Source organism: Ooceraea biroi, chromosome 7, assembly GCF_003672135.1.
Source record: "Ooceraea biroi isolate clonal line C1 chromosome 7, Obir_v5.4, whole genome shotgun sequence".
In the NCBI taxonomy this organism is placed as follows: domain Eukaryota; kingdom Metazoa; phylum Arthropoda; class Insecta; order Hymenoptera; family Formicidae; genus Ooceraea; species Ooceraea biroi.
Window position 1 is genome coordinate 4,507,192 of NC_039512.1, and position 27,002 is coordinate 4,534,193.

At 38.3% G+C, this 27,002-nt stretch overlaps 5 protein-coding genes across 12 annotated transcripts in view; 2 read left to right on the forward strand and 3 right to left on the reverse strand.

Moving 5' to 3' along the window:
• LOC105277720 (rho guanine nucleotide exchange factor 7) lies at window positions 1-5,856 on the forward strand. 2 transcript variants are annotated; one of them, XM_020031113.2, is made up of 12 exons: window positions 22-433; window positions 541-667; window positions 785-962; window positions 1,034-1,249; window positions 1,353-1,551; window positions 1,636-1,863; window positions 1,952-2,030; window positions 2,819-2,937; window positions 4,770-4,950; window positions 5,034-5,135; window positions 5,225-5,312; window positions 5,416-5,856. In XM_020031113.2, exons 1-12 carry the CDS (start codon window positions 350-352, stop codon window positions 5,567-5,569), a joined length of 1,755 nt encoding a protein of 584 aa, XP_019886672.1. In that variant the 5' UTR covers window positions 22-349; the 3' UTR covers window positions 5,570-5,856. The 2 variants fall into 2 exon arrangements, with proteins under 2 accessions (XP_026827009.1, XP_019886672.1); XM_026971208.1 differs by lacking the exons at window positions 5,034-5,135; window positions 5,225-5,312; window positions 5,416-5,856 and having other exon boundaries at window positions 1-433; window positions 2,819-4,165; window positions 4,770-4,926.
• A 237-nt stretch (window positions 5,857-6,093) lies between these two features.
• LOC105277540 (mediator of RNA polymerase II transcription subunit 11) lies at window positions 6,094-8,041 on the reverse strand. 3 transcript variants are annotated; one of them, XM_026971213.1, is made up of 4 exons: window positions 7,900-8,041; window positions 7,657-7,791; window positions 7,431-7,571; window positions 6,094-6,338 (listed from the first exon to the last, which is right to left on the reverse strand). In XM_026971213.1, exons 2-4 carry the CDS (start codon window positions 7,730-7,732, stop codon window positions 6,217-6,219), a joined length of 339 nt encoding a protein of 112 aa, XP_026827014.1. In that variant the 5' UTR covers window positions 7,733-7,791; window positions 7,900-8,041; the 3' UTR covers window positions 6,094-6,216. The 3 variants fall into 3 exon arrangements, with proteins under 3 accessions (XP_026827014.1, XP_026827015.1, XP_026827013.1); XM_026971214.1 differs by having other exon boundaries at window positions 7,657-7,786; window positions 7,900-8,006; XM_026971212.1 differs by having other exon boundaries at window positions 7,657-7,998.
• Window positions 8,042-10,200: 2,159 nt separating this feature from the next.
• LOC105277719 (cytochrome b-c1 complex subunit Rieske, mitochondrial) lies at window positions 10,201-11,708 on the reverse strand (the record flags this gene model as incomplete). The annotated part of the gene is made up of 3 exons (XM_011336306.3): window positions 10,201-10,936; window positions 11,172-11,349; window positions 11,546-11,708. Coding segments are annotated over 3 exons (633 nt in total), but the record flags the coding sequence as incomplete, so codon positions are not given.
• A 215-nt stretch (window positions 11,709-11,923) lies between these two features.
• Window positions 11,924-18,291, reverse strand: LOC105277535 (vanin-like protein 1). Of its 4 annotated transcripts, XM_011335943.3 has the most exons (10): window positions 18,059-18,291; window positions 17,916-17,955; window positions 15,663-15,929; window positions 14,396-14,476; window positions 14,136-14,273; window positions 13,900-14,046; window positions 13,662-13,822; window positions 13,342-13,556; window positions 13,128-13,232; window positions 11,924-13,039 (listed from the first exon to the last, which is right to left on the reverse strand). In XM_011335943.3, exons 4-10 carry the CDS (start codon window positions 14,453-14,455, stop codon window positions 12,285-12,287), a joined length of 1,581 nt encoding a protein of 526 aa, XP_011334245.1. In that variant the 5' UTR covers window positions 14,456-14,476; window positions 15,663-15,929; window positions 17,916-17,955; window positions 18,059-18,291; the 3' UTR covers window positions 11,924-12,284. The 4 variants fall into 4 exon arrangements, with proteins under 4 accessions (XP_011334245.1, XP_011334244.1, XP_011334248.1 ...); XM_011335942.3 differs by having other exon boundaries at window positions 17,916-18,291; XM_011335946.3 differs by lacking the exons at window positions 15,663-15,929; window positions 17,916-17,955; window positions 18,059-18,291 and adding an exon at window positions 14,950-15,013.
• A 146-nt stretch (window positions 18,292-18,437) lies between these two features.
• Window positions 18,438-27,002, forward strand: part of LOC105277534 (synaptotagmin-7) — a 126,867-nt gene continuing 118,302 nt past the window's right edge. The window contains exons 1-2 of one of the 2 annotated variants that reach the window (XM_011335936.3): window positions 18,438-19,045; window positions 24,109-24,229. The gene's annotated coding sequence lies outside the window, so the exon portion shown is untranslated. The remainder of the gene's footprint in view (window positions 19,046-24,108; window positions 24,230-27,002) is intronic. The other variant, XM_011335941.3, reaches the window with a different exon arrangement.

Below are 27,002 nucleotides of genomic sequence, written 5' to 3' on the forward strand. Positions count from 1 at the left end.
GAGCAGGAGTCGCGTTTATTTATAGATGCAAGTCCATCAATCGTGTGGCGCGTGTGTGACTATACTTACGCCACTGCATCTGTACATAAGAGGCGTGCGACGAATTTTCGCGTGACAGGAACGAGAGTGCGGATATGTGACAGAATCCTGCGTGTATAATCTGATGCAACGAATTTTTCGCGTGGCACGAACTGCGTTGTTATCCCGAGATAAGCGCCTTCTCGCGATCCGAAAGACCGCTATGGACCAGTCGAGACGTTTGAAGGCTGAATGTTGATTCCGCGAGAACGATGCGCGAAGGTGCCACTTCGGAATTAGTCCTCCAAGATTCCTCCGCGATCCGCAGCTAATGAACGCGAGAGATATGTCGAAGCCCGATGCACCGAAATTCGTTATAGCGCTTTTCTCCTTCAAGGGAAAGAACAACGATGAAGTACGTGAAGGAAGGAGCATGAAATATCGAACAGTATCACGCTTTTGGAATAATATTATTGCAGTTGCGAAGAATGCGTTTTACGTGTAACATTTTTATCATTTCAGCTGTGCTTTAAGAAAGGTGATATAATAACAATAACGCAAGTAGACGATGAAGGCTGGTGGGAGGGCACGCTAAATGACAAAACTGGTTGGTTTCCTTCGAACTATGTTAAGGAATATAGAATTTCAGGTATGTCAATAACTAATTACATTTATCATGCCTTTAATAGTTAATTATTAAAAGTAAATTTATTCATAACTCTTATAGTATTCTGCATATTCTAATGATTGAATATTAACGGTGCAGATGGTGGTCATGCATCGATTAAGACATCGCCAGAAAGGAGTCCACAGGAATCGCCCGCACATCAGAAACTTAATCGTGATATAGTATTAAAGGACATTGTTGATTCCGAGAGAGTGAATGTAGCAGAACTGCAAGGTTTAGTGAACAATTTTTTACAACCTCTTGAAACATCAAACATGTAAGTAATATCGTGCAAAGAAAGCTATGTCCGATATCATGTGTATATCTAAAACTGAAAATTATATGTAGATTAAAAAAAGATGAGTATAAGCAGCTACTTGGTAACATACACGAGGTCTTGGAGACTCATCAGTATCTGTTGGCAAATTTGGAAGCGACCATTTTGCAAGGACTCTCTGCAAGAATAGGGAATCTCTTTCTGACTATTGCACCGAGGCTGAAATCTATTCATATTACATACTGTAACAATCATCCGCAAGCCGTTTGTATATTGGATAGATACAGGTAGGCCTAACATAATCGAACATAATGTGTAACCTGGCTGATTAAAATAATATTTTCGATGTAGCGATCTTATTCAAAATATTTTAACCAATACAAATTTCAGAGACGAACTAAATGAATTTATGGAACGTAGTGGAGCGATATCACCAGGTATATTAGTATTGACCACTGGGCTCAGCAAGCCGTTCCGCAGACTGGATAAATATTCTGCTATGCTTCAAGAGTTGGAAAGGTATACCGAGAAGAATCATCCCGACAGAGGTGACACCCAACGCAGCATAGCAGTGTATAGGGAAATTGCGGTACGGTAGTAGTCCCACATTCTTTGCACGCACAGACGACCGTTATTAATATTGACTCATTGTAATAGTCCGTTCCATTCGTAGGATCATTGCGCTTCCCTACGCAAGCAACGTGAATTAGCGCTCCAAATATTAACTAGTGGAATCAAAGGCTGGGAGGGTGAAGAGTTGATCTCACTGGGCGAGATTGTCCATGTCGGATCTGTGACTCTAGCGACTGGCGTGGATCGTAGAGACAGATACTTTGTTTTATTTCCCACCACGTTGCTGGTGCTCAGCACCAGTCCAAGAATGAGTTCCTTCATTTATGAGGTAGGATTGGGACGCTGTACTGTCTTGTTATGTATGTATACATTCGACATACGAAGAGCTCAATGCACTGCGATTCTTTGTTGCACAGGGAAAGCTTCCGTTGACCGGCATTAATGTAACTGCAACCGAAGATATGGATGAAATAAGAAACGCTCTGGAAATCACTGGTATGAGAGTTTTTGCTTTATGTAAATCTGTACAATAGCGTTATTTTATGCAATATTAAAAAAAAGTATCATTTTTTAATTTAGAAATGACAAGAAGAACGAATATGTCTTCAAGTTGCAAAATGATAATTGTTTTTTTAGAATAACAATATACAGGATATCCCAGAATTCGCGGATACGGAGTGCACAGTATGATTGTCTGTACCAATAGAAACAAGTTTTTCCTCTGGCAAAATTACGTCTGAAAACTACTTTTTAAACAATAGCAATTTTAAGCTAAGCAATGAGCGCTCTGGGTTACGCGTGAATCAGGAGCGGCACGCGCACGGTGTTCATGGCGCATGAGAGCGTCTACGCTATTTTACTATTTCACGAAAGATTTTGTAAGAACAATGTATGAAATCTAAATATCGCTATTTTGATTATAACTTACGTAATAAGAGAACATTCTTTAATCAATATCATTGAAGTAAAGACTGAAAGTAAAATAAATAAATTAGATAACATTTTAGTGATTAATTTTGTGAATAATTGTTCTAACGTTTTAAAAATGTTTGTGGCCCTGAAAAGGGCCGATTACATATTTTAGAGCATATTCTCGAAATGCAGGCCTTCCATTTGTATACACATATTTGCTCTGCGGATAAGATTTTGTTCAGACGTAATTTTGCCAGAGGAAAAACTTGTTTCTATTGGTACAGACAATCATACTGTGCATTCCGTATCCGCGAATTCTGGGACACCCTGTATAACAGACAACGAAATACGATATGTGTATATGTTTCAAGGACCAATGATTGAAAGCATTGTCGTACTATGCGCCACGAGAGAAGAGAGGCAACGTTGGATCGATCTTTTGATTCAGGAACGAGGCGCAAGTCCGTTGAAGTCACCGACCATACCTCGTGTGAGTTGTCATCATCCTCCGTACGCGCGACTCTCGAGATACTTTGCGAAGCTCGTGAGGAGAAAGATCATATGTCCTGAATTAGTGAAGAAGCTGTTGTACATTCAATACATCTTGAGGCCGGATTTGAGTAACGTAAAAATGAGGAAGCGGAACGTGACCTATGCTATCTTCTCTACTCATAGTAGCGGAGAGACGTCCGACACACTGACCGAAAGCAGGATACAGGAGGAGCCGCGGGCGTTACATAAATCCTCGCTAATGCTAGACGTTAAGTACGTGATAAACAACGACGATCTCAGTACCGCGGGAGTAGCAAACACCTCCTCACTCACGAATTTCGTATCGAGAGTCGATCGCAACGATCGTTGTACCTTCGAGACTAGTAAGAGCTTACCGGTCGCTGGCACAATGAGCCGCGTCCTGCCGAGTATTCCGCTCGCGTCGAGCAAATCGTACACGTCGAATCTTCGGTACCGTAACGAATTCTGTCGGGAGCATTTGGAAATTGCGCATCGGCGACAGCACAGCGACCTAACGGTGAAGTACTTGGGAACGATTGAGCGTTATCCGGAGGGGTCGGGCGTGCCGATTCGATACCTCGTGCCTTCCGTCCAAAGAGACGACTGCGGTAGCATCGACGAGGAATTTCGAGAAACGTGCGCAAATGCTAGTCTGCGATCGTCGGATTCGGGAATGGCCGAGAGCTATCACTTGAACTCGTCCGAGATTAATTCTTGTTACAAGTCGTACGCGTCCGGTCACACCAAGTATACGGATCCCGTAAGAACGTCTCACAGCGAGAGCGATAACGATGAGAATAAGTTCGAGCATCAGTGCATTTGCACCTCGCCATTCGGCTCTACGCCTCGGGATAGTGGCCATTCCCTGTCGAAAAATATTGACGAGCGCGCAAGTCTCGCTAGACCTAGCGATATCGATAATAATCTTAGCGCTGATAATTCGAATAACACTGGGAGAGAAATGCAGCAAACTGTATTTACTCACGTCTTGACGAATTATGGAGACGCAAAAGACAAAAGGTATACGCAACCGATACCGTACGCACATCAGTGCGTAATTAGAAAAGTCGGGAGACGCGTAGCTCGTCCAATCCAGCCGATTATCGAGGAATGCGACGAAACGGCGACTCAGGTCTATTCATCCGGACTGTATGCTCATTGGTGGCTCAAGAAACCTATTCCGATGTCTGGATGCACGGAACAAGGCAAGCTTCCATGGCATGGCTGTTTACTTGATCATTTAAATTCTTTAACCGTGCTGGTGTTCTTACTAATTATCATTTTTCCATCGAAAGTTGTATGCTCTTATTTCACAGCCATGTTGTGTGAAGTAAGCTGTCGCTTTATTAACAATATATCATCATATAGAATAGTCTTGAAAGAACATACATTACAGAGTCTTGCGCATACACCTTTACCTTGTCACGTTGTCATCATTCACTCTGTAATGAATTTCAGTCAGTTTGATTTTGAGTAAATACAGTTGTAGTCTTTAGGTAGGACGTGTACAGTATATTATACTTTAATGATCATGGGATCTTTGCTAGCACACTGCGTACACATTACGTATATAATTCTACCAAAGGTTTCGTCAGCAGTGGAACCGTCCATAACAAATAGAAGAACAAATAAAAGATATAATAATAGAAAATATTAATATAGCAATATATAAATTATATAACCTTTTACTATAATACAAATTACTAATTAACAAGGAAACTTTTAAACGCATGAATATAATAGAGATAATCCTAATTATAAAAAATGTATATATTGTTAAAATATTATTATTAAATTTTTATATTGTAGCCGACGAACAACCAGATGAACGGGAAGCTTCAGCGACCAGCGGTGGAGCCTTGTACTCCTCCAGGGATTAAGACACCTTGGAGCCTTGCATCATTAAGACCTGCTCCTCCTTTGTACTCTCTTAAGAACTTTGGAAAAATAGATACCACTACAGATACATCGCGCATACCACGATCATGTAGTAAGATTGATCTCTATTAAGCAAACATCCGATTGATCCTGATTGATATGATTAAACTTTTTGGTTTTCGTTACGCGTTGCAGATGAGCGACAGTTTGAAGAAGACGCGATCATACTGAAAGTAATAGAAGGTTATTGTCTTTCTGTCAATGCTCGATTTACTGTGCATTCTGGAGAATCTAATTGTAAGTTTCTAAAATTTTCGTGAAATAATGGACTTAAATCATTAGACTCTTCAAGGTACCTTTTGTATAATGAAGAAATTATTTTCTAGCGGTGTTAGATTATGAATCACAAAAATCACGCGACAGGATATCGTCATTTACGCATAATAGAAACAACTGGGAATCTTGTAATGATAGGTGAGTGTCAAAGATGTGTAATGCTATTTCTAAAAAGTATTCTCTTGTCCCTCAATACTTGAATTTTATTAATGTGATTTTACTTTTGCAATGCGCACCGCAGAACATTATCGGAAACTGTTAAGACTTTGAAGAATCAAATGACGGATTTACAATCGCAAATGTCATTACTAACAAAACAGTTAGATGAAGAGAGAAGATCAAGACTTTCGTTAGCAGCCACGGTGAAACGTAGTATGGGAGTCATAGACGGCTGAAGATGAAACGGTAACGGTCAAAGGATGTGTGCAATTGTGTCGCGAGAAGGAAGGATGTTTCAAAGTAAAACTTTTCATGACACTTTATACCCACTAGTTTTTTAATCATAAAACGCATAATATGTGTTGCGTGCTGTTGGAATGTTTTCATAAAGTTTTATTATTTGTATGATGTACATGTGATAAAGGTAGGATAAATATGGAGACAATATATACAGATAAGGAAATTATTTATGTATTTTTTTAGCATATTGTGCACTGAACAATAAAGTATACTTGGAAATTTACGTCTCATCAGCATTATTAAGATTCATTGATTAGTAAAATGTCATTGTGTGATAATCTATATGGTTTGGTTTATCGCAAGAGCGAAGATGTAGTTACGACATTTGCAAATATTTTTTCTTATAATTTGTACTATTAGTAGCATAATGCTAATTGTTTGAACGAGAAGATAAAAGTACATTAAAAATATAAGTAGGATAATGAGAAAGAAGTTTTCTTTAACAAAAATAGAATATAAATTTATTGAATTAGTTTGTATTTAGCAAAATTATATATATGAGTGGCATTAATGTTAAATGACGTTAAATCTTATTTACAATGTGGTGTTTATGAGGAACAAGGAAATATAGATACATATATACTTATCGTAGTTTATTTTTTATACGCTCCAATTCATTAACTCTACTGCGTGCGTGCTCCAATCTGTGCCATGCCATCTGGAGCACCTTTTGGCTTGCATATCCAGAACCTTCGTGTGGTTGACCTGTAACATACATTATTGCAAACGTGTAAATGATGACGTACACATATGATGACCACAATACGTGTGTGTGTGTGTGTGTGCGCGCGCGCAATTGTGTCGCGAGAAGGAAGGATGTTTCAAAGTAAAACTTTTCATGACACTTTATACCCACTAGTTTTTTAATCATAAAACGCATAATATGTGTTGCGTGCTGTTGGAATGTTTTCATAAAGTTTTATTATTTGTATATATATATATATACAAATATATATATATATATATATATACACAGGGTGTCCCGGGTTTTAACCGACAAACTGTGGGAGTATATTCTACTAGTGGAAATAAGAAAAAATTCTTATATCGAGTTTGCTTAGAAATGCTTTATTACAAAGTTATAAACCAATATTGAAAAGAAATATGAGATAAGTAACAACGGATTTTTTTCACAAAAATAAAAATTATGTACGCAATGATTTAGTGACGCATTTCAAAATGTTGTCCTTGCACATCGATACAAGCTAGACATCGACGTAGTACAGAATTTGTTACAGTACGACATTCCTGAAAATTTTGTTGCATCTCAGTAACTAAATTAGTAATTCGTTGCTTTAAATCTATCTGGTACTCTCCTGTTAAGAAATCTACGTTGATACTCTCGTACGGCAGCTCGTGCATTTCCGTCACAGAATCCGTACACGAAATGAATATCGGTGTATTCCTCATTTGAAAACACTTTTGGCATTCTGATAGTAATTGCTAGTTGACACGACGATTGAAATCTAACAGCTACTGTTGTGAAAGTAACAATCATACTGAATCGTTTCAACATAGTGAACATGAATACATGTGAACACACGTAACATAAACATCTTCGACGTTCCAAATTCTACACTATGTTCCGTTGTTACTTATCTCATATTTCTTTTCAATATTGGTTTATAACTTTGTAATAAAGCATTTCTAAGCAAACTCGATATAAGAATTTTTTCTTATTTCCACTAGTAGAATATGCTCCCGCAGTTTGTCGGTTAAAACCCGGGACACCCTGTATATTGCAAGATACACAAATATTGTAAAATACAAAAATATGTATATAAAATATAACGATACCTGTAGAAACTTGCGTGAGATAATTGATTTGCTCGCTCAGTCTGGTCTCAACGTGTCCTAGCGTCTTCAAAAATTGATGCGTTTGCGATTCTGCTTGTTTCAAGCTAGATTTTTCTTTGCTCAGTTCCAGGCAAGCCTGTCCTGTATACATGTTTCGATTAGTCTGTACATCCAATACTGTACTTATGATATCAGGAAATATATTTAGAAAATATTTAATAGTTACCTGCACTCTGCAAACACACTACAATATCCTTTTCGATGCCTTCCAAAATTTGGATTCGTTCCATCGGCGGAGTCATGATTCTTATTTATCCCGGCTCAGTTAAAAACTGTATACATGTACGGCTCTACAACTGCACTGAAATTTTAGTCCAGTTCGTTTGTAATCACCAGTGAAATAATTAATATTTTTCAAAATATTAATCACTGAATAATATCGAAAATTATAAATTAACGTGAAACATACGTAAAACGTCCGATTGTTTTTGTATTAGATTCCGGGTGGTAAGACAATAGGTTAAAATTGGTTCGAGTAATTTGAAGAACTGAAGTCGAGCCCTCTCTGAGCTTTCTGTGAACTATCTACGGTTCCGATACGCGCATGCGCTTTAAACGAGTTTTTTCGCATAAAAATTTAAACATGTTTCGTCTCGTATTCATGACTCTTTTTTATTATGAATGCTGCGTATCGAAGTTTTAGTGCTTCTGGTACTTTAGTGCTTTTGGCTTTTTTCATTCTTGAATATTTGATGTATAATATTAAGGATGTATATATATATCTCTCTAAGCTGCCATCTTTGTTTTATGACGTCAGAGGCAGGGAACATGTAAAGTATAAAATTCATGCGTCCTACAGCTTTATTTTTTAGAAATATTTTTAACAATATTATTTTCATAAAATCGTGGCAGCTTAGAGATAGTCGAATATATACGAGATATGAAGGAATTTATTTATAAATGTATTTGTTGAATTTATATTTGTACCATGTTTTTCGATATTAAGAATTGTACATTAATTACATTAAGTATATTGTTGTTATTAATTTACTATTGGGTCGTCCGGAAAGTTCGTGCCGATTTTTAATAGATGGCGTTGGAACATGTCTGAATATATCAATGTTATTGAAAACATACGATTTATATACATATGCTTAAAGGTGACATTTCAACGCATCTTTAGGAAAAAAGTTGTTTCAGATAAATTGATTCGTGTCAGTTTTGTACTCTTTTGAAGATGGAAGAAAACAAAGAACATTTTAGACACTTGATGCTTTTCTATTACCGGAAAGGCAAAAATGCCTCACAAGCAACAAATTCGATATGTTCTGTTTACGGAGAAGGCGCTTTAGCTGAAAGAACCGTACGTAAGTGGTTCGCTAAGTTTAGAGCTGGTGAGTTTAACCTTAAAGACCAAGAACGCTCGGGCAGACCCTCTACTACTGATGATGACCAAATCAAGACACTGATCGAGAATAACCCGCGCTACACGACACGTGAATTAGCAGAGATACTGAAAATATCGAAAACCACTGTCCACGATCATGTAGTGAAGCTTGGTTACGTAAGTCGCTAGATATATGGGTTCCGCATAATTTGGCCGAAAAAATTTAATGGATCGCATTTCCATCTGCGACTCGCTGTACAAGCGCAACGAAAACGTACCATTTTTTAAGCAATTAGTGACGGGTGACGAAAAATGGATCATTTACAACAATGTAGAACGAAAAAGATCCTGGGGTAAGCGAAATGAACCAGCATTAACCACTCCGAAAGCCGGCCTTCATCCAAAAAAAGGCATGCTCTGTGTCTGGTGGGATTGGAAAGGAATCCTATATTATGAGCTCCTACCACACAACCAAACGATAAATGCAGATAAGTACTGCTCGCAACTGGACGAATTAAAGACAGCGATTCAGGAAAAACGTCCAGAATTAGCTAATAGGAAGGGCGTCGTGTTCCATCAGGACAATGCCAGACCTCATGTTTCTTTGACCACCCGACAAAAATTGTTGGAGTTTGGCTGGGATGTGCTACCTCACCCACCGTATTCACGACATTGCACCTTCAGACTTTCACTTATTTAGGTCTTTGCAAAATTCTCTTAGCGGCAAGAACTTCAACTCTTTGATCGACATAAAAAACCACCTTGAGGAGTTTTTCGCCGAGAAACCTAAGAAGTTCTGGGAGAATGGAATCTTCCAGTTGCGTGAAAGATGGACAAAGGTTGTGAAACAAAACGGTGCATACATAAGTCAATAAATATTTATCGACATAAAAAAATGTTGCCTTTGAATCTTCCTTCAAAATCGGCACGAACTTTCCGGACGACCCAATATTTTAGTTACTCTTAATATCTAAATTTTTAATTTATTAGGCAATATAAATTCTATTTCTTATATATAAGTACTGCAATTGACTCACTACGTTGATCGTTTCGATATTACGATTCTCGAAATATCGAAACTTTAAAACAGTCATTATTCATCATGGAGTAGGAGTCGCGGATCGTAGTGCCGTTCGAATCGCTCCGTGTTTTTCGCGATTATTCTTTCATAAGTGAATTTCGCGTGTAAATAGCTAGCACGAGTGCTTCGTTAAAGTATCCAAACCGGATAACCTATGAAATCTCGCGTAAAATTGTTGTGTACACATATCGCGATTTCGGTGTCGGTGATTTACTTTCGCCCTCCATGAAGAACCCTTCTGCATGTTTCACGCCAAAGCATCGCGGAAATGCAATCACCGTACCGTTGCCAGGTGTGTATAACAAATCGTCACTATTATTCGTCGCTATTACTCTAACAAATGTTATTATTATTCTACGACAATAATTGCTCTACATAACGGATTTTAGTCGAAACCGATTGTACTGTCATTACAATCTTACAATTTATCTGCCATCTTGAGATTTATCCGCCACGTACGAGTTGAACTACGAATGTACTAGAAATTATATTCCTGCCCCAAGCAACATAATGACGTCAGAAGACAACTATTATATAATAACGACTATTCTTAGTCTATAGACGTTATTATGTCAGAATTTGTCATTATCGTGACGTCAGAGGACGACATAATAACGTCTATAGACTAAGAGAATAGGCATTATTAAGTCGTTACTCTGCTGTACTTGGATTGCAAGGTTTCCTGATTCAACATTCTCATTATTAACATTAACATTAAACATCTGATCTAAACTAGAAGGTGTACGTTAGCCTATAATGATAGTATCGTCGCTTATGAATTTGTACTCGGGTATCTCCATGTTTGTTGGCGCCGGTCCCTTTCGTACGCGGCCGGCCGCATCGAAATGCGAACCGTGACACGGGCAAAAGAAGCCACCCGGTATAACACCGGCGTTCGGGATCGGCACGCATCCCAGATGCGTACAGATTCCTATCACGACTAGCCACTCCGATCTCTTGACTCTAACCTCGTCCGTTTCCGGGTCGCGCAACTCCGACAGGCTCACGGCTCTTTCCTGATCGATGATCGATTGAGTCCTGCAAATATTTTAGTTAGCAAATATTATATGTAGTAAAATACTTCCTTCATGTGAGTTTAATTAATCAAAATATTCTCATATTTTATACGTTTTGCTTTTAAAGAATTTATATAATGTTTTTACAGATACTTAATTAATTTGAGGAAATTTGTGTTTGTTATATTAAAATTATAATATATGATAGGTGTTTCTCGCGAAATTATTAGTTTTACAAAATTATTGGTTTTTCTTACCGATGATACACGAATACGGGTTTACCGCGCCACTTGATAATAGACACTTTTCCCTCTGGTATATTATTTAGTTTCACTTCTAATCGAGCTTCTGCTAGTATGTCTCGCGAGGGCGAGAAGAAAGATACATAGTGTAACAAGTGAGACTTGAAAGTGTACAATCCAGCAACACTGCCAACTAAAAGCGTTAAGTTTGATTTCTATAAATTTATGCGTGCATACCGGTTTTAGTACGTTGCTGAGAAATCTGTAGGAGTATTCTGCCATTATTTTATTTTCTGTTTATCATTAGAGAAGTGTTCTAATAATAAAAAATGGCAAATGATATGCGCAAGACTAGTATAGATATATATAATGAATTTTTAATATCGCACCGAAAGTAGCAAGACAATTAAGCGCTTTTCGTTCATCCGCACTTTCCGCAGCTGGTATGATGGGATCCTGAGTGGATTTCCGTCGATATTCTTCAAAATCTGGTCTTGGTATATCAGTGTGAGCGTATCTGCATAACTTCTTAAAACCTGAGTCAAAAATGTTTCAAAAACGGAAACAATTATATGTGACAACAACTTCGTTACTTTCGATATACGTAGATAAAGTTATAATTGTCCCATTACTTGTGTGATATTTGTTCAGTTAAATTTATAATTGCTAACTGTTAAACTTGTTTACTTACGATTGATCGGATGTAACCGTGGAAATAACGACGAGATGAGTTTATCATAATTTGTAATGAAGACATTGAAATTGCATCCTTTTATGAAAGACATTTTTATTAGCACTATAAAGTTTCTAAAAATAAAATTTTACAGCAATCATCACATTTGTTGTTACAGCATACTATAAAATATTTGGCACGCGCGTTTAATCGTCTGAAGTTTCGCGAGTGTCGTATATCGTTTTATTTCAATTGACAATCACATAATTGATATCACATATGTCGATCCTTATATTAATCTAAAGCACAATAAAATCTGACATATATAACAAAAAAATATAATTTCAAAACTTTAACTCTGAAAATGTACTTCTGAAATGTGCCATACAACAATATACGTATATAACATATTTTTGGAAAAAGAAGTACTGTATAGTGTACATAAAATGTATAAATTAGAATCTTAATAATAACAAGCTTATTAACGCAATGAAATAATTAATTATATCGAAAGAAACTCGGCTTGAACTACTTTTGCTAAAATTCCTCGCATATATTCCAAATGTCACTAGATTGTTCGTATTATTATTTAAGGACATGCTGATATGCACGTGATCATCATGAACATGTTCATCGTACTTCCAATTTGACAACGGAAGAAAGTCTGGCGTTAACGTGGAAGGCATGATCAAAACATTTTTATAATCGTGGAACGTCGCCGTGATGTCGATGTTGCCGAACATCGTTTCCGATTCTTCTACCGAACCACACGACGCGATTGAGTCATTTGAGCATTGAATCACACCGCACGCTTGCACTCCAGCTTCAACGACAACGTAACGGCGGTTACCGCTGAAAACCGCTAAGCGATATTTTGTGTTTGGGTCTACCGTCGTAACGTTCACATTAAATTCGCAACAAAAGCCATTCTGACAGATATTCTTCATGACGCTTCCTTCCAAAGGAACTGTCTCAAAGGCGTGAATGTTATCGTGCAACAATAATACTTTGTCGTTATTTCCGTTGTCTTCTCGTTTCTTTCGCAATTCATCATGCTCTTTCTTGTGCGATGAAAGGCTTTCATCATGATCTTCCGAATGATCATGATGACGATTCCACTTAGTTTTCTCCTTTATTTTAGGTACTTCAAATATCAAAAGTTCTTCGTGCGTAGTGGATGCAAATACTGCCTTGCCTATTCCTTTGCGACCTGCGGAATATTAGTTTTTATATATATATCTGCATTAAAATATATGTTGTTAATCGTAAATAACATTTAACATTGAAAATTCAATCACCTAGATAAATTCCACTGCCGGTATTGCCTGATCCAGGTCTGTTATAGCCAGAAGCTAAAAGATTTACATCTTCGCCGAACGACCATCCTGCTTGCGTTTGCACAGCTAAAATGATTGATAATATAATATTCTATCATTATTCGTCTACAGTTCTTATATTGACAGAACATCAAATTTGTACAAAAGTAATTCTGCTATATTTGACCGTGCTTACCCGTTAAGAATGGTGCTTCAGAAAACCATGCTGTAGGATACACGATATCAGTAATCTGACGAAGTCTCGTCAATTGCAATGCAGGCTCGTGAAACAATATGTCGAAACATATGAAGGTGCCAAAGTTTACTCCAAAATCAGTCTTAAAAATCACTATTTCTGGTATAGATGTCACATTAAACTGTGGCTCCACAAAGAGATTCGTTTTGCGATACCTGTTCATCATAATTAAACGTTGTAATCAGTTTCATTCCACAATCAGTTTGCATAGTCATCAAATATGTACATTGATAGTGATAATAACGAAGATCTAATCTTACCTGGCGATAATCTTCCCCGTACGATCAAATACAACGTTGCTGTTGTAATAAAACATCTTGTCCTCCGCGCATCCGGCATCAGTACAAGGCAGTTTCTCCGCGATATTGATCACTACATAGATTCGATTCTCCTTTGCGGCACACGATATTCTCTTCAGTGTCTACGAGTTTGCAATTTTTTTAAAGTGATGATTAGTAATTCGTTACTGATTGTACACTATAATTATGAAATACATACTTCGCTAACTTCAATGGTACTCTGAGTGCAGGGTGTGTAATTGTCTGAAGCATCAGGAATGATGGTTGCCCAATCTTGCATCTTTTCTCTTTTAGGTAAATGAACTGTTGTCAAACCATCTTCAGGGAAAACAATTATATCTGTATTCTAAAAAAGTATTGAAACTTTAGATAATTACTACATATATAATTGGACATTATTAAAATGGAATTAAAAGTAATAGCAGAGATACTTACCTTGATTCCAGCCGCATTGATGTGTTTGATGTATGCATCAGTATTTGCTCTCAAAGTTGCTTCAGCGTTATCTTTCACATATATTGGAGGATATTCTACTACTGCTGCTATATAACTTGATGAATCTGGAGTTGATAACTGTTGGTAATAAATAATATATGTAGAATATATATGCTTATTGAATGAATTATTTGAAAATATAATATAACTCAAGATAAACATTTTATGTAATTAGTAAATGAGAACTACTTTATGTTTACCTGATAAGATAGATGTGTGCATGCTATTAATACATAGATAACGATCCATCGCTGATCCATATTTGACAACCTCCACTACCTCTATAACAAGACAAAATTAATAAATTTAGTATATAATTTTATTAAAAACTTATGATTTAGAAGTACTTTTTATATAATGAATAAGAATATATTTTTAAAAAATCTCTTAAAGAAATAAACATATCATGATTTAAAAACTTTTAATTCTAATACCTAGAAAAATTTGTATTCTGCAATATCTTATTAAAAAAGTTAAGTACTGGTCAATAAAAGACTTAAATAATTTCACTTTATTAAAACACTTGCATAATATTTTATAAATTTGCTTATATATTATTTTCTATGAATCTAGTTAGGTTACCGGTTCTTAATAGACTCAATTTTTCATATACTTGTTTGCTCACTTACGATATCGCAAATCTTTTTACGTTATAAACTTTAAAGCATTTTCTCTATGATGATTTTTCGGATAAATATGTACTTTTTTAAAAATCAGAGTTAAGAATTATCTGCGTAGTTTTAACTACACCTACTTGTACTCTCCATCTTTAAAGTGAGATAGATTCATATACGTCACCAAAAGAAAGAGAGAAAGAAACAAAGTGCAAAACGTGCAGCTAAAACGACAGACTCATGTTGGTATACATAATTAGTCTGTTCTTTATAGCTGCACTGCTGAACTGGTGCAATACGTTAAAGTGAGACAAGTATATTTTTTCTCACTCTAACTTATTGCACCAGTTCAACAGTGCAGCTATAAAGAACAGACCAAATGTAAACATAACGATACGCTCATGCGCCAAAATTCTAACGCGTAGATAGGAATCGTCATGTGATGCGTCACGTCCACGGAATGGCGGATGTTTTAAAAAAACATGCGATGAAAGCGTGATAAAGATATTGCCTTTGTTTTATTATCACGGTATTAACGACCACGGCATATGGAAAACCGCTTAAGAGAAAGAAAGAGAACTCCTTTTTCGCTCCCTTTTTTCGTCACTTTTAAAAAAGCGTTTAATAAAGTACTTGCGAACTCTTATATAAACTCTCACGTTTATATAAAATCTATCTCTTTATTTTTTCATTGACACTCGAGAAACGTGCGCGGATCTGCGATAAAATTTTTATACGCGGGCAACCGGGACATCCTTCATTCGGCTCCAAGTTAAGTTAGATGGCGAGGTAAAATAAGTTCTGAAAGCTCAGCTGTAAGACAATGCCGAGAAAAATGGACAAGCATAATTACCCAATAAATCACTTAGCACCAACTGCGACGAGTCCTCGCGCGAGTCTCACGTTCACGCTAGAGTAACGCTAACGCTACACTTCAAATAGGTTCAGGTTCCTTTCACGATTCCACTGCGACTACCACGACAGGGAGAGGAGCTGCTGACTCAACTCTTTTCCCGCAGCATTACTCTAGACGGGCATTCCGCGCTGATTGGAACCGCATGCCGGGCTTCCCTGCCTATTTATTAGCGGCACGTACTCACGTACGCTTTGCTTCGCTAATCTTGAACAAAGAAAAACAAATACATTCTTCAGTCGCTATACGGGGTGTTCAGAAACTCGTGGCCAAAAACACTGTAGCAATAAACTTTGTAAAGGAAGATAATAGAATTGTATTTGCGACTTTTATCCCGAGTAATAGTTGCTTAAAAATAAAAGTATGAAGTTTGATCTGTTGTATCATGAAAGCAAAATAATCATTTATTGATGAATGAATGATATTAATAATCGTTTATTTTTTATATTAATAATCGTTCATTTTTATATGATCACAGAGAAACATTTGCTCAAATAATACATCTTACAATTCATACATTGCTCATACATTGAATAAAAATTTAGATTAGAAATTATTATATTATTTGATATTAAGAATTACAGATACAACAAAGCTTTTCTCTGTTTTGAGGTGCAAGTATGTACAGTACACTCTATATATAGGAAATGATAAAGCAGTGCAAATACTAAGAACAAAGTTTCATATTTCGAAATAGACGTCAGACAGTAGTCTGCCGGTTCGTCTGTATAAAAACTGTAGATAAAACTGCTGGATTAACGCCGCTATATTGTATCGCCTCTTTTTTTTATTCTAGGAAAGTTATGTTGCGTTACAGTTAATTGTACTTTGTATTTCTAAAGCGGACACGCCATATCAACATGTCTGACATCAAAAAAGGCAACAAAAGAACTTGAATCTTTTGCGTCATCAGTTAATTTTGTATGTACTCCTACGCAATTACTTAAATGTTTCGTGGATAATAATGCTGCAAGTAATATAGGATATTTTAATTATGTAAAGAAAGCGAGAGAGAAAAAAAAGAGAGAAAGACAAATTTACTATGTATAAGTAAAATGGAAGTTGATCGTTTATTAATTTTAGGTGATGTACATGAAAAGGTAGATAAGATAGATAGATCGATATTAAATAAGAAAGATAGATCTGAGACTTGATAAACATATTTTGCAAACTTGATTTCATTAATATTGATTTCATACACTGCATGAACATTAATTTCGAACTCGCTGGACGGTAACTCAATATACAGGTTTCTTCATGTGGTACATACCTCAAACACGCTTTTTACTAGCATTGGTTCAAATCCCGGGTGGCTGTATGACTAGAGAACGTTACCATCGTCAGTATACCGATTGTGATAAACTTAATCAGATTTGTTCTATGTATGTGACATAATTCTGCCTTAGAGAATTCTTGATTTTAACTTAAGCTCATAAAATCATGAAAATATATCTACTGAATTATTAAATTATTGGTTATTACTAACGTACTCTTTGAAAACTAATTTTGTATAACAGAATTGTTTAAATCTTGCAACTGTTACATAAAGCATCCTTTTTCTCATAAAACGATCAATATTTATCAGTAATCTGAGTATTAGATAACAGTTTAATGAAGTCTGTTATGTTTTCAGTGGTGGTTATTAATAAGCATGTGATGATGAGTCAGTGGATCCACTGTCCTCAACTGTCACTATCTTCACTGCAATGGAGGAAATTGTGCACGTTGCCGTGTTTTCGTGAAGGAATATTACGTCGCGTCGAGAATGCAAATTGCCGCGTGAATAAATCATATTTTCACGAGTGGATGAATGCCATGAAGAAGCAGTCATTGAAAGAAGGAGGAGATTCAGCAGATGTTGGATGACAGAACAACTATGGGGTGAGTAATTGTATATATATATATTAGTTTTATGTATCGTAGATAATTGCATAAATTATATAATTAGTGAAACATTAAATCGATCTCGGGTATCGTCGATCATAAAAACCTCGATGGCATTTTCATGGATTGTAACAGATCGTTGTAGATTTCAGATTACACAAAGCATTAACGGAGATACGCTTCTGATGTATTTATTTGCAAGAGGTATAATTTATTTGCAATTATTCCTTGCTTTATTGTTGCCATTATCTCTATTGTCACATTAATATTATCTATTTATCTGTTAAATATGAATTGCATTGTACTTACATATCTATAGTTTTCTCGTCCATCTCTTTTGTTTGGTCTCCTATTTTATTTCAGATAAAATAATCAATTGTCTATCAAAATATCTATCCATTTTATTACATTATTTTAGAGCAGTTAGAACGAACAACGATACGATTTCTCACATAACGCAAGCAGGTTTGTTGGATTTCTCTTATCGCGATACACCAAAGACGAACTGAATTGTAAGGTGCACCAGGATTTAACAGTGACTCTGTACGTTGGGATCCGTCTTCTACTTGGGTGTTACGCGGATTCGCTGCATCCGACACGTCATCGCACGATCTCACGGCGACTTTCCGCTTCTCGTTTCTCGCAAGATCCACCGCGAGTGAAGTCTCGGGGAGCAAACAAGTCGCGTGCAAGTCGCGGGGGTGTGGTGATCGAGCTCTTGCGAGGTGCTGTGCCGTAGTTCGGCTGGTGCGCGGTGGCAGGTCGGGGTTGACCGCGCGGGGGCGCGTGGGGGTAGAACGAGCTCGTGGAAAATCCATGGTGGGGATTCGCAGCCGCGAAGCAGCAGTGCGTCGCGACTCTAGCTACCACGCGGTTGCCTATCAATCTTTTCTCACTGTTGGGGTTCCTCTCTTTTTCCCCCCTCGTGATAATTGGTGACTAATCGCATCTATCAGTTTAACACTTCCACCTCTGCTCTTTTTCTCTTGTCTTTTCTCTCTTTTTTCTCTCTTTTCTCTTTCCTTTTCTCTCCCCCTCTCCCCCTCTCTCCTTCTTTCTTCCTCTGCGTCTCTCTCTCTCTCTCTCTCTCTCTCTCTTCCTACCTATCGCTGCGCTTGGTGAGCTACCCTCTCTTCCGCTTACCAACGGTTCCATCATTCGGTCCGCCGTCGCCGCGCTATCAGAGTCGCAACTTCCCCGTCGGAGTTCCTCTTTGGTACCCGGTGGCCTCGCGTTTCCCGCGAGGATTGCTTCCGCGTGACTGACATTTCCGTTGAACATGGTACGCAGCGGCTCGTCGAGCGCCGCTTGAGTGTACGCAAGGTGTTGCCCGTGAAAACGTGCACCCGCGCGAAGTGAACGCTGGTCCCCCCGTTGGTGAACCGCGGCCGGTGCGCGTTACCCTCGCGCGTTTTCGCGGCGCATCGTACCCTATTTCCGTGAGTACCCACCGATACTTGAATTAGCCTCGTTGTCTGTGACCGTTTGCGAAAATTTCAAGGATGCGCGAGTAAACGCGACGCTTTTACGGGTACTTGGTCTTCGATCCGAATTTGTTCCAGTCGGAATGAACGCGATTCATACGCGCGGACGACTTTGTTGGTCTTTACCTTGTATTAAAATCTTACTGCGCAAAATACTCAATTGTTTTCTTTGTACCACCGTAATGACCGAAGTTGTGAACGCTTGGCTGAATAGTTCGACAGTTCTCAAGATTTATGATCCAATTCATTCTGAAATTAATTGGAGCAAATTCGCATTTGACTTTGTGCAAACCTGAAAAATAGCAAGATTAGCAGTATTATGTATTTTTATGCTTAGCAAAGATAAATTCAACACTTGATATAATTACTATATCCATCTAAATGTATCATTTATTTAAATATTTAAATATCAGGAGACGACATTTAAGTAATGTAAGTCTTTTTTCATAACTTGAATTAGTTTTTTGTATCATGCGCGTGTGTGTCGCAGAGTTTATGCACAAAATGTTATCTTGCGTATAATTGCTTATCGGAAAAATGGGCTAAGCAACATTTACTGGGGGGAGGGGGGAGACTATCCGTCGATAATCGATTGATACGCGTACTGACATGCATATTCTCACCTTAATGAAGTGTGAGTATATTGGCGTTGTTACGATAAGAACGGCCATTTCATTTTATATCCGACAGAGCTGCGAACGCGTTTTTGCGACCACTGCTGATTACGTCGAACCACCTTCATTCGAGAACAACAAAATCGATAGTTTACACCCATCGTGCCCCTTTTATAACATATTTATTTTAGAAAAAAGATTTCACGTCAGCCAGTCAAGTCGAAGCGCGCGTAGATCGTGAGCTGGAACGGGCAAGGTTGAGGTTCTCATCAAAGCTCTTGTAATGTATTCATGGAATTAAGGCTTATCTGCGTCGCGCTATCTAGCTGATATTTTATCTATTCATTTTTCTAGTCTTCGTGCCGGGATGAAGTTATCGCTGCAATTTCAGAGACACGGAAAGACTAGAGAGGTGAAATATTGCAATCCGCGATTATGCAGAATTATGTCTTACGATCGACGCAAAGTGGACCTCTATGCCGTCTGTTTTTGTGAATTTTAAAGGCAATTCTTTTTTAACAGAATGCTGAGGAAAAAACATGACTTTTAAATTCTGACATTTGGTATTATGGCAATTTGCGCAATAAATGTAAAATCATTAATGATGGTATCGACATTTTTTGCTAACAAAAAGTTGTCTAGTTTTTATCATTGCTGGAATAACTTGTACTTGAAACATAAACGGGAAGGAAATGATGTAACGTACATCATAATGAGTACGTGAAATGCTGATTATGATAGCACAAACTATTATCTTCTCCGTTATACATAGTTTTCTATATAGAATTAAATAACGTAAAAGTAATGTAAGTGAAGAAATAAGAAAAACTGATTTATTCACATAGTGACGATAATATAAAACTTTGTATTTTAAACCTAACTCAGGATTGTCATTTAGGATTGTCAGTGAATTAATTAATTTTCATATAGAATCATCCAATTGGAAAAAAATTGTTACATTGATGTATATACATATAATGTGGATCGCGGATAATTATCTGTTGATTAACGTCATGTAGGTCTTCATCAAGATTATGCCCATTCATAATTATCCATTCGTTTCGTTTTGCGTGACACAAGTGCATTCTAAACGAATTAAAGTGATACCATTGATCGAAATTAATGGACTGTGGAATCTTGCCAATCGCACCCACGTTTGGATGAAATTTGTGGTCCTCGATATACGGAGAGACGAGTAACTCTCACAACAGTACCTGCCAAAAGTGCGTTGGCACTCGGTGAACGATGCCGGCTAACGCCGAGTTTACGGTCCGGAGAGCAGACTCCGACGAGGGCATTGTCACGATGAGGTATTTGCATTTTCGCCGAGTTCTATTTACGAATCGTATTAAACCCGCAGTCATCGGGATGAATGCGTTTAAGCAGAAGGTGGTATACCGTGGAAGGACTGCCGCTGACGTATGACGCATAAATAAGTACCGACGCAAATCCAAGAAGCACGGCCAACGAAGTTGCGTTATGCCGTTGCGCTCGTGAGTTAAAGCCGGAATAATTACCATCTTGATACAGTCGCGGTATAACATCGCGGAATACCAACTGGAAGTTAAGTAGCGAAACAATTCTGCGCGAATTGAGCGTGAAAATACACAAAAGAAAGGTTACAATGCATCTACCAGGCTTCTCTTGAAAAGAAAGAGAGAGATATGGAGAGAAAGAGAAAGAAAGCTCCGGTAATCATCAGGATTGCGAATGCAGTTACGTAATGCGGAGTTCCGGGAAAATCCATTTCTTGATTATGATAATTGCACGGGAAAGCACACGCGTTATTACGCACACTTTATCACAATACGTGTGACATTTTCCACTCTCGAACGTGCATTGAGAGGATTGCGCGAATTAAGCTGCTCAATCTCAATCCCACACAGAGACGCGATGTAATTATGTAATTTTAGTTCCATGAAAATGCCACAAGTTACTCTCGTGGCAAATAAATCCGCTGGAATCCTGATTTGACTCCATGACTGTTTAAATAAATGCTATTTTCGCAGTTTGTGCGAGCGAACCTCTGTTTGTCCTCGTTGTTGGAATGGTTCTCACGTGTCTGCCACCCGTCGAGGTAATCATTACGCCTGACCGAATATGCGGGACTATCCCTTGCGTTCAAGGGATTTCAAGGTCGAGCACGGAAACTACATATAGTCAGTATTTATGTAGGTCAGGTACTTCTCTGCTCCCTCCACGACATAGAATCTTCATTATGCATCGTTATTCCAGTGCCCTCTTGATAAGCATATTTGACAAGGTGCTTGATTAATAGTGGATCGTGTTTTCAAGTCTAGTCTCTCGATATAACCGACCATTCTAAGACTTTAATTTCTGAATCACCAGCGAGACTGAACGAAACTGACGGACAGGAGAACCAATAAAATTATTCTTATGTGTCTCGATGAATAAAAGAAATGGCACTGGAGGCTGCCTACCCATTTCTAACTACGTGTCCGTTTTACATAGTGGAAAAAGTCTCTTTTTACAAGCCACATGATACTGGTATACTGGAACTGTACTGCACTGTACTGTACTTTATAGCGTTCAGTATAAATGTTGCAAACGTGTAAAACAGCAAGTGACACGTTGTGCTGCGTGACTGCTAATGGAGGTCACTTTACACACCCATTGTGAGACACATGTAACAAATGGAAGTTGTTGTCTCAAAAAAGAATGTTTCGAGGATGATACAAGGTGTTATGCACTAATTGTAAGTGTCATTATATTTTAATACGAGATTCTCGAGCTTTAATACGTATAAGCATCGTCATTTGTCGCATCCTAAGAAATTTATTGTCCTAAGAGAGGCATTTATTGTTCTTAATATCGTTTTATATAAATTATATAAATATAATATATTATATAAATATAATTATCGAAAAGATATTAAAAATTTGTGTGAAGTTAACATATACTCTCAACAAATTTTCAGTATATATACTTGAACGTGCAAAACTCCAGGAAGGATAACTGATAAGATCAGTAAGACAGTAAACTTCACTTAACTTTAAGGAGACTTCACTTTAATCGAATTTTAATTTCAGACTTAGTTACAGAGACGTTCAAAATATCGAGCAGTAGGAAGTTACGATAAATGATGGACTGTTTCTTCGCTTAAATTATTAAAATTTAATACTATTAGTGCGGAGCAACCGCATATACGCAAAGCTTCTTTATCCAGCTAAATAAATAACAATAAACTGAACACGTTCGTGACGTCAATTTGAAGGTCTATTACGGTCTCCCCCTTTGCCGCGCAAATCTTACTTCGTCATCTATTGCGACATTCGCTCGTCAGCTCTCGATATATCATGCATGCTATATTATACATGCGTCTGACGCGTAACATATATTTCGACTTCCACAAAGCGCTATCGACAGGCAGCGAGCTGTCATGGAGGGACAGGGGACGAGGAACAATCGAGCTATTTCGCTTAATTGCCGACTAGTTCTCATATGTCTCGCAAATGGCGTAAATGGAATAAAATAGGATATAGGACGGTATCTCTCGCCCCCACACAATCAATATTGGTTCAGACACGCGGCATGGCGTGTACTGCCTTCCTTCGAGTAACGTGCCGGCGATATGCTTGGATTCCGCGGGTACGCGCAGTCACGTGCACACGAAAACGGGGCGCAAGGGTGAAGTCGGGAAGGGGGAAAAGTTTAGCAAGTCAAATCATCACGCGCAGAATGCGAGAGTTTAACTGTCCCCATGCGACTTGCAACACGCTCCGCAAGTTTCAGAAATTCCGGCTGACCGGACGCGGCCCAGCCCCCCTTAAGATAGACGTCATTCTCGAGGGTACACTAGAGCACGCGAAGAGATATTGCACTGCTGCCTGGGGTTGCTGCCAAGGCAAACGTTATCACCGTCGCGCGTCTCCGCGCTTGATCCCTCTATCTGCTATTGATTGTGGTAGCGAGTATTAATTATGAGAGGATGTTTAGCGACATGCTCACTTGTCATTATTGCGATGAGATTACATTTAATTTACTCTGGGTAAGATGCGTCACGAGAAGCTTATAGCACTGGCGACCGAGAACTCGATAAAGCTGTAAAAACATGTAAAAATAATAGCAACTGTTTACATGTACTTGCGAGTTTTCCAGTACCTGAAAGCAATTTCAAAATGGAATTTGTTCACTGATATTTCAATCTGAAAATTTCACATAAGGCAGATTTTTAACTCTTGTTTTATAACAGATAAATATTTTCATTTAAGAGCACTTTTCTGTTTGAAGCTTTGTCATGTTTTGTGTTTGTTGTTAAAAGGTTTATACGGACAAAAGGTAAACTTTTGAAGCGCCATTGTTTGCGTTAGCGACTGTATCAGAATACTCGATAGAAAGCACGCCTTTCGGGAAGTCCTTGATAAATCGCTATCTTCTTTACAGGTGATTTCTACCTCTCGGAGGATGTAAACGCGCGTAATCTCGCCGGACGGGTTCCATCCCACCCGCCCTTTTCAAACTTCAATGAGGATCTAGGGTATAGGCTTGCATCCTCGAATTATCGGTGAGTCACGTAAATCTGTCGATATTCACTCAATATCGTCTTTAATCACGTTTATCCGCTCGTTTATCTCCAAAGCTCAGATTTTAACTTTGCTTTTCGATACGAGGCGGTGAATATGAATACCGCGATCTAAGCAGTCATTAATCATTTTTCAACAAGCTTCATGGAATTTTGCGTGTTGGTATAACGCGAAGAGATAGCGACGTGAGAACAATAAGAATAAAACGCGCTTAACGTAAGAATATAAAATGAGCAAATATTGCTTTTCATCTCTATCATATATGGGAATAAATATAGTTTTTAGGCATGACATATTGCCTGCAAAAGCAGTTATCGGGAATTGGACTGGGCTTAACGCGTATTATTCCGTGCGATTTTCGGAGCGTGACGTTTTCAATAGGAGCGATTTTCCGCTTGAGTGCATGGGGAATGCCGCCGCCGTTAACATAAATTTTATCCTAAATACACACAATATATATTGTGTGTGATTCTCCCTGCCAATGCGGGACGGGAGTAAATTTCGCTACAGGAAATCGATATTATTGATCGTGCCCTTCTCCAGCTGATGTAGGTAGATATAACGGGCTGTACGTAGATCGTATACAGGTTTATATAAAGAAAGGGTTGTTTATATGCAGGTTTTTTTATCACAAGAAGCGAATTTATCTATTTCGACAAAGAGATCAAAAAGTCTCGGGGCGCTTTTTAAACGTGAACCCATCTTATTAATTTTACGACGGCAGCACATTTGAAATTTTACTTTTGATCTTAGCACGCGTGAGTTCCGCACAAACGTTAATGTTTCTTCCGACTAACTTGTCATGTATTACATGATATTTTATGTATTACATGAGGAAGAGCAAAAGAAAAATTTGAATCGTTTATTCTTCACTCCTCACTGTTTCCGGTCTTAATGGCCTAGGCTGCTAGATTCTTGCGGAAATAGTTTTAAGGTCAATTTGGGCTGTACATAACTTTGCAACCAGAAACCACAAGCATATCTCTACTTTGGTGCAGACACCACAAATCTCAGGCATCTCTGAACACGACAGACTTTAATGAAACAGAGAACGCAACCCACAGAATTAAGGGTTACCCATACACGATGAATGCGCATATGTGTACATCGCTGGGTCTTATTAATTCTATAACATCGCAGTGACAGTAATTAACTCAGTAAAGTTAGTGTCCACTTAATCTAATTTCCGCTCATGGAAAACTTTTGGATTTTCAGAATGTCCTTCGCTAGTGTACTTGACACTGTACATTATTCTGCATCCACATCACTCTAATTTTGCGAGGCAGAGTAATCAACAGACTCTCGTAACAATAACGCGCAAACAAATTTATGGTCGGGGCATGACGTGAAACTCCATCGCAACATCCATGCTTCGGAATCTGTGTATCATGCGTATATGAAGTACATATCTGTTCCACGGGGTTTCCTTGCCTCGCTGTTACATCCGCGCGATCAGTCATAGAAACGGAACAAGTCCACGCGTCGTTAAGAGCATGCCGGGAACGCTGCATATTCGCGAGAGAGCCTGAGAGCCGTAACTTTCAATACCGATGAAATATCTCTTGTAGCTCTCTGCTGCCGCATACCGCTTCAACGCGAAATCGAACAGCTGCCGTATCCGCCGGTGCATTTCTCGCAACTCGATCGTGCACTCCTTCATGCACCGATGGGGTGATTTTCGACTTCAACGTCCCCGGCATTGAAACTCGTGTTTAAAAATCCCATGTTTCCATATCGGTAGATCTCAGATTGGTTTCACGGTTGTTATGCAAATTTTCCAGACCGCTCCATAAAAATCAGAGAGACAGATTCATTCATCACGCAATTCAAGATTGATAGTGTAATTGGATCTTAATGAGGAATTTTCATTCCTGTATGAGCAGGAAAATTGCAGAATCTTTGATGTATCGCCGCCTTTTACATTTACCTGAGATAATTTCTCGGGGGAAATAAATTGGGATAGGAATACCCGCTTTAATAATTTTAATTTGATCCAATTTAATTCAATATAATTCAATCCAGTTTAATAAATTCAATAATGTTGCTACCTTTATATAAGTTTCTTGCAGCGATCACTGTGTGAATGCGGCTAATGCAACTAAGTGACCGGCTTATTAATTCCAACGATTCCAGCGAGAATGTCTGAGTTATAAGACATTGAATCGGCGAGAATCGATATAGGCTCTCGATCATGACTGGTAATCACAAATACCGGAATGCATTGCACGCCAAGATTTGCGGTGAATTCCCTCCTTGGAACGCGCGCGCGCGCGCTAAGTTTATTTGCCCCGATGAATTATTTATATCGTGTTCCCTGGTGTTCCGTGATGACACGTTAACGTCTCGCCCCCTCGGACTTTACAATTTATCGCAGACGGGAACGCGATAACGAGGCGTCGATAAGAGTGCTTTTAATGGAGAGCCACGCTACAGCTCCGCGTGGACGGGTGTCCGATTTCGAGAGAGAAAATCCGCGCCGTTGTTGTTACATAAACTAGGTATTCTGACATTAACGCGATTCAACACCCGCTGAGATAAGTACGTTCTGCCCTGAGGCTGCCTTTCAATAACGGCAGAGGGAGATTGAAATTACCTTGTGGGGTAACGCAATTCCCCCGCCCTACATTCGGGGGTCGTGCGGATTAATGAGTTCTGACGGAAGTCCTTCCGATCTGTTTCGTTAGGTACACCCGCGTTATCAGGAAGCGGTAATTTGTTCCGTTCTGCAAGCGATGTACATGCGAACGTTACATC

Excerpts from the sequence above, each read along its gene's own strand:
- LOC105277720 (XM_026971208.1), top strand. The coding sequence starts at position 350 with ATGAACGCGAGAGATATGTCGAAGCCCGATGCACCGAAATTCGTTATA. Across the intron at positions 963-1,033 it reads CCTCTTGAAACATCAAACAT|ATTAAAAAAAGATGAGTATA; the intron begins GTAAGTAATATC and ends AATTATATGTAG. Across the intron at positions 1,864-1,951 it reads TGAGTTCCTTCATTTATGAG|GGAAAGCTTCCGTTGACCGG; the intron begins GTAGGATTGGGA and ends TTTGTTGCACAG.
- LOC105277540 (XM_026971213.1), bottom strand. The coding sequence starts at position 7,732 with ATGACTCCGCCGATGGAACGAATCCAAATTTTGGAAGGCATCGAAAAG. Across the intron at positions 7,572-7,656 it reads AGTGTGTTTGCAGAGTGCAG|GACAGGCTTGCCTGGAACTG; the intron begins GTAACTATTAAA and ends ACATGTATACAG. Across the intron at positions 6,339-7,430 it reads TCTCACGCAAGTTTCTACAG|GTCAACCACACGAAGGTTCT; the intron begins GTATCGTTATAT and ends TGTATGTTACAG.
- LOC105277535 (XM_011335943.3), bottom strand. The coding sequence starts at position 14,455 with ATGGATCAGCGATGGATCGTTATCTATGTATTAATAGCATGCACACAT. Across the intron at positions 13,823-13,899 it reads GTACCATTGAAGTTAGCGAA|ACACTGAAGAGAATATCGTG; the intron begins GTATGTATTTCA and ends GCAAACTCGTAG. Across the intron at positions 13,233-13,341 it reads TGAAGCACCATTCTTAACGG|CTGTGCAAACGCAAGCAGGA; the intron begins GTAAGCACGGTC and ends CAATCATTTTAG.